Genomic DNA, 6,709 nt, shown 5'->3' on the forward strand with positions numbered 1-6,709 from the left:
TAAAAGCCAGGACCAAGCACACTCTCATGAAAACTGGTCCAAAAACCAAGTATCATGCGCCTGCTTTGGTTCCTCCCCCCCCCACCAAAGATTATCGATACCTTTGTGGTGAACATCTCAGATAAGGAGGACGCGCCCTCTAAGCGCCAGAAAACAGTTTCAGATGACCAATCATTTGTCCTCAGGTATATGGTACGTCCTCATCTGGAACATTTAATGAGGATGAAGTGAGGGGCTGGACTTTCTGAAACAGAAGAGAAAACTGAGCAAGCTATGGTAAGAGCAGCAGATGAGCTTCATTTGCACACAAGGCAAAATGCTAACATGTCTTCCAAACTCAGGGCGCGTCTTGCTGTCACTGATACTGCAAAAAGTCAAGCTGAAGATAAAATCAAGTCTCTGGAAAAGAGCATTACACTGCTCACCAAAGAGAAAGATAATGAGATCCTTCAGTTAAAGCAAGATAAGGCGCGTCTTGAGGGTAAGAAGGCACAACTTTAAGGTAATGTTACCTCTGTGGAGAAGGCTATGAAAAGTATAGTTACTCTAAATTCCACCATACAGTTGGAGCTCGATACTCTGAATGATGACAGACTGCACGGATGGAAAGAAGAGAAGAAGCTGGTATATCAAAATGGGTTTGCAGTTGGTTTTGAAGAGTGGTGTTCTAGGTTCATAGCAAATGACCCAGAATACACTTTTTCCAAGTTTGATGAGGATACTCAAAAGTGGGTAAAAGATTTCAGAATCAGGGCTGTAGACTCAATCAAGAACAAAAGGATCATCCTAGGTCTGGAAGAAGATGACGCGTCCTCTGCGCCTTCTCCACTTCAAGCCCAGCCTCCACCTTCTTCTCCAAAAGACCAGGACAAAACTCATGACGCGCCCCCTGCCTAGGACGCGTCTTACTTTATTTGATGAACTTCTTTTGAATTATTCCAAGGGTGCAGGTCCTTTAAGCCTTGCAATTTGTAATCTTATGACTTGTTATTCCTGGATTTTGTTTGTTGGTACTTTTCTAAGGTTTTATACCTTGAATTATTTTCATGTATATTTTGCTTTCCTGGTTATCTTGTTTTCAGGTTTATTAAGCAAGTCATACATATAATGGGTGTGTCTTTAGCTCAGAACGCGTCTTCTTCTGCTTAAGATCACCTTTAGGACATCCTTCCCAATGAGGACGCATCCTAATTTATCTTGCGTCTGATTTTTTTTCTTAATTTCCCTCATATATATAAATCATGTTCCTGTTATCCCCTTAACATTGTATACCAGGGATTACATTGTGAGGGCGCATCCTGATTCCAGGAGGCATCTACCTTACTAATTAATCTCGCGCCTTTGTTTGATATTTTTCCTTTCATTAACTTTTCAACAAGTTGTGATAAGGGCGCGCCTTTGCATCAGGATGCGTCTTCTTTACAATTGTATCCAGCTTCTCCTAAGTTTTTCCTTCTATATAAATCTTTCTTACTATTAAATCTTTAACATTGTAAGCTAAAAGATGTCCTACAAGGGTGCGTCCTTATATTAGGAGGCATCTACCTTATTTGCTAATTTGATTCAAACGTCATAGACTGTCAACATCATGTGGGCGCGTCATGGTATTTTTCTTGCAAGTCATCACCATATAATTCTTTGTAGGACACGTCCTCCCTTTAAGATGCGTCAAGATATGTTATACTAGTCCTTGTATTTTGCAATATGATCAACTAACAACAATCATCGATTCTTGAAATATATTTTCAAAGTTTTTTATTAATAATGCGCTCCAGTGTCTAAAGTGCACCGGTCCCATGGCTACTATGCTCTGTGGGGAATTTATTTTAAAATATGATCCTTCAACTAGTTCTAAGGTAGGTAGCACATGCACTACCCCCTAGGCTAGGAGGAATTTTATTGCTTCTTGTCTATGATTCAGGCACAACCCTATGTATATAACTGCAAATGTAAACATAATATGTAAGGGGCCAAAGCCGCACCTTATTGATAATACTTTCAGAGATGCTCCGCATTCCATGCTCGCGGAATCAACTTCCCTTACAAGTCTTCAAGGTGATATGTCCCCTTCCACAAGATTGCCTTTATCTTGTATGGTCCTTCCCAATTAGCTCCAAATACTCCGTGCTGGGGATTCTTTGTGTTTGGCATCACCTTTCTAAGCACCAGATCCCCCACCTTCAGCAGCTATCCCTTTACCTTCTTGTTGTAGTACCTTGCAGCAGGCTGTTGGTATGCCGCGAGCCTTAGCTGGGACTTTTCCCTTGTTTCTTCCAAAAGGTCCAAGTGAAGCCTTTGGTTAACTTCGGCATCTTCCTCCGTGTAATGATCTCTGCGAAGCGATCCTGAGCTAACCTCCACAGGAACCATAGCTTCGTACCCATAACTGAGCATAAATGGAAATTCTCCCGTAGTAGATCTTGGAGTAGTGTTGTAGGACCATAATACTTTTGGGAGTTCCTCGGGCCAATTCCATTTGCACTCCTCCAGTTTAGTTTTGAGGGTATGCTTTATTATTTTATTTACAGCCTTTGTTTATCCATTATTCTGAGGATGATAAATCGCTACAAATTCCTTTTTAATCTTTAAGTCCTCACACAACTGTCGCAACTCCTTGCTATCAAACAATTTTCCGTTGTCATAAACAAGTTTGTAAGGGATTCCAACTCTACACACAATAAAGTTGAAGACAAAGTCTTTGATTTTCTTCGCAGTGATAGTCGCCAACGGTATAGCTTCCGCCCACTTAGTAAAGTAATCAACCACAACCACTGCATACTTGAAATCTCCTTTAGCCTTAGGTAATTCTCCAATAAGATCAATCCCCCACATGGAAAATGGCCATGGGCTCATCATAGGCGTCAAGAGCGTCGATGGCATAGATGAGTAATTCGCAAAGCGTTGGCAGCGATCTCATGCTCTAACGAAGTTTGCAGCATCCTCCTTCATCGTAGGCCAATAATATCCTTGGCATAAAATTTTCATTGCCAACGAGTTACCCCCGAGTGATTATCATAAATTCCTTCATGTACCTCCATTAAAATGTAATTTCCCTCTTCTTCATCGACACATCTGAGCAACGGCTGATTGAAGCCTCTTTTATACAAAACCTCATCATATACCACATATCTTGCAGCCTGATAGCGGAGTCGTCGAGCCTTGAACTTATCCTCAATAAGTGCTCTCTTGTGAATATAAGCAAGAATGGGCGTCATCCATGTTTCCTTGGGAGCCTCATCTACTTGCATCACCTCTACCTCTGGGATACTAGGAATCTCCTGGATTTCTAAGGGTATAGATCCCAACAACACAGCCTTCTGCTGGGATCTCATTTTTTCCAGAGCATCCGTGTTGTTATTCTTTTCCCACGGTCCCATGGTACACATTCCAGCCTAACCTCTTTGAACTTTCTAATCAGGCGCTGCATACACCTCAAGTACAATTTCGTTTGTGGTCCTCGAGCTTGAAACCCCCCATTCACCTGGTTTACCACCAGCTCTGAGTCACTCTTTGCAATTAGGTTCCGCACTCCCATTTCCAAAGAAATCTTTAGGCCATTGATCAACGATTCATATTCTGCATCATTATTTGTCACATAGAATTTGAAGTAAATTGCAATCATTAGATGATGGCCCTCCGGCAATACAAGTACTATGCCTGCGGCTGCTCCTCCATTGTTAACTGCTCCATCCTCATGTAAAATCCACCAGGGGTGTGAAAACTCCTCTAAAACATCCTCAGTATGAGATGGATGCGACACTACCAAAGCCTTGTCATCGACCTCGGAATCAAATTCTAACAAGAAATCAGCTAGGGCATGCCCTTTGATCGCTGTGCGGGGCATACACTCCAAGTCAAACTGTCCCAACTCCACACCCCATTTTAACATTCTTCCTGACGATTCTGACTTGTGAAGGACTTACAGCAGAGGATATATTGTACGGACTTTAATTTTGTGGGCTTGGAGATATGGGCGCAGCTTTCTCGATGCGAGGATTAAGGCATAAACGAGTTTTTCCATACAGGTATAACGAGTTTCAGCATCATGCAGCCGTTTGCTCACATAATACACTGGTGATTGTTGCGCATCCTCTTCTCTCACCAGCACTGCGCTGATTGAATACTTTGAAACTGCAAAGTATAGGATAAGAGACTCTCCATCCAATGGTTTTGACAATATGGGAGGTTTCCCCTGTTGCTCCTTGATCCTCCTGAAAGCTTCCTCACATTCTAGTGTCCATATAAAGTCTTTCCCCGCCACCTTAATCACCTTAAATAATTCCTTGCATCTGTCGGATGATTTAGAAATAAATTGATTCAGCGTGCCGATCCTTCTAGTTAAGTTTTGCACTTGCTTCACACTGGTGGGTGACTTCATGTCTAGCAGCACCTTGATCTTTGCAGGGTTAGCTTCAATTCCTTTATGGTTAACAATAAACCCAAGAAACTTGCCTGACTCCACACCGAACACACACTTCTGTGGATTCAACTTCATGCGAAACCTCCTAAGAATGTTAAACATTTCCATCAGGTGCTTGACATGATCATTTGCCTCCTTATATTTCACCAACATGTCATCCACATATACCTCCATGGTTCTTCCAATCTGATTCTTGAGCATCATGTTCACCAACCCTTGGTAGGTCGTACCTGCGTTGATCAATCCAAACGGTATCCCTATATAACAGTATAGTCCACTATCAGTAATGAAGGATGTATGCTCCTGATCAGGGCCGTATATGGGAATTTGATTGTAACCGGAGTACGCATCCATAAAGCTTAATACGGCATGCCCCGCCGTCGCGTTGACCGACTGGTCAATTCATGGGAGTGGAAAATTGTCCTTCGGGCAAGCTTTATTGAGATCTGTAAAATCTACACACGTTCTCCACTTCCCATTCGGTTTTTTCACAAGCACCGGATTCACAAGCCACTCGGGGTAGAAGGATTCCTTAATCAACCAAACTTCCAATAGTCGATCCACCTCCTCTTTTAATGCTATCGCCCTTTCTCCACTCACCGGGCGACGCTTTTGTCGAATGCCCGTGCAGTTAGGGAAAATGTTCAATCGATGACACATTACTCCCGGGTCGATCCCAACAATGTCTGAATGACTCCATGCAAAGACGTCGAGATTTTTGATCAAAAAATGGTTGAGCCTCTCTCTCATTTCATGACTTAACTGAGATCTGATTTTCAAAACCTTGCTCAGATCATCTTTATCGATTGGAACAGATATTATGTCATCAGCTGGCCCCATTTTCTCAGCGGGCATAGGGATCCTAGAATCTATATCGAAATCAAAGTATCGGGGGTCTTCCACTTCCATCCTTGCACTTGAGGGTGTGTCCTCATAGCTAGGAGCATCCATCTCAGGATAAGGCCTAGTTTTATGAATTGCAAGTGTAGAGGACGCGCCCTCGGTTAGAGGAGCGTTATCCTTTACAAATATGGAGGGTGCGTCCTTCTTTTGAGGAGCATCAACCTCATGTTCATTTTCATCCTCCAAGGGCGCGTCTTGTCTTTGAGGAACATCTACCTTGGGGTCACTTTTCAGACTTTGTAAAATATCACTCCTTCCTTCCAACTTTTCTCCATTAATTTCCTTCTGCACAATATCTTTTCCATGACTCACCATGATTTCCTCCACACTGCAAATCCTAGAAACATTCCCCCATGTCAGAGCAAGAGTGTTGGTTATATGAGTCTCTTCTTCCTCTGGATCCTCCACAAAATAATGGGCATGAACCTCTTCATTCAGTTTCACCTGAATTTCCGTCGCATCTATAACGGGAAGACCCTTTCCTTCATATCTTCTCCTTCCTTAACAGCCTTGTGATAGCAGTCACGTGATTCATATTACGACCCCCTCAGACTGCCCACTCCGTTAGGTGTTGGAAACTTTATCATCAGATGATATATCGAGGTTATCACTATGAACGCTCACAACCAAGGTATGCCCACCAGCACACTATGCATGGAATCCTGATCCAGCACTTCGAAGTCTATCATCTGAGTAACAAATAGAACTTCTTCCCTAAGCATGACAGGAAGTCTAATCAAACTCATAACTCTCACCGCTTCTCCAGTAAAGCCATAGACGTGTGCATCTTTAAAATTCATGTCATTGTCTGGGAAACCCAATTTCTTGTGCGTGCTATAATACAAGATGTTAGTAGAGCTCCCGTTATCCAAGAAGACCCGATGCACGTTCATCATTCTAATGAACATAGTTATTACCAAAGCATCATTATGAGGATGATGTACCCATCTTGATTTTCTTTCTCTGAAAGTGATATCAGCAGATTCCCCTTTGAATATTTTTGGAGGTCTATTTTCCAAGCTATGAATGTTGGTGAGTGGTAGATGTCGTGCCTCTCTTGCATTTTTCTCCAGAACCCGATTATTGTCTCCAACAAATGGATGTCCTCCGAAAATTTCCCTAACTTGACTTCAGCTGGCTTTTCATTGACATTTGCCTGTGGGGGGTGTCTTTCATTTTTCCCCTTATCATCATTTCCTCTGCGTCGCTTCACCTTGTCAATCCATTCTCTCAGATATCCAACTTTTATAAACTCTTAAATCTCATCTTTTAGGTGAGTACATTCATGGGTATTATGACCGGTAGACTCACGGTACTCGCAATATTTCTTGTCTCTACTCTGCCATGAGGTCAAAAGGTCTGGTTTCTTAAAGATTCCTCAGTCCT

General features: G+C 42.4%; 1 protein-coding gene across 1 annotated transcript; it reads right to left on the bottom strand.

Moving 5' to 3' along the window:
- Window positions 1-3,328: 3,328 nt before the first annotated feature.
- LOC141719447 (uncharacterized) lies at window positions 3,329-3,889 on the bottom strand. The gene has a single exon (XM_074521827.1). The coding sequence runs from the start codon at window positions 3,887-3,889 to the stop codon at window positions 3,329-3,331; it is 561 nt and encodes a 186-aa protein (XP_074377928.1).
- Window positions 3,890-6,709: the final 2,820 nt, after the last annotated feature.

Source organism: Apium graveolens, chromosome 4 (genome assembly GCF_009905375.1).
Source record: "Apium graveolens cultivar Ventura chromosome 4, ASM990537v1, whole genome shotgun sequence".
NCBI lineage: Eukaryota > Viridiplantae > Streptophyta > Magnoliopsida > Apiales > Apiaceae > Apium > Apium graveolens.

What these genes read in the sequence shown, in the direction of transcription:
- LOC141719447 (XM_074521827.1), bottom strand. Translation starts at nt 3,889, where the DNA reads ATGTTAAAATGGGGTGTGGAGTTGGGACAGTTTGACTTGGAGTGTATG.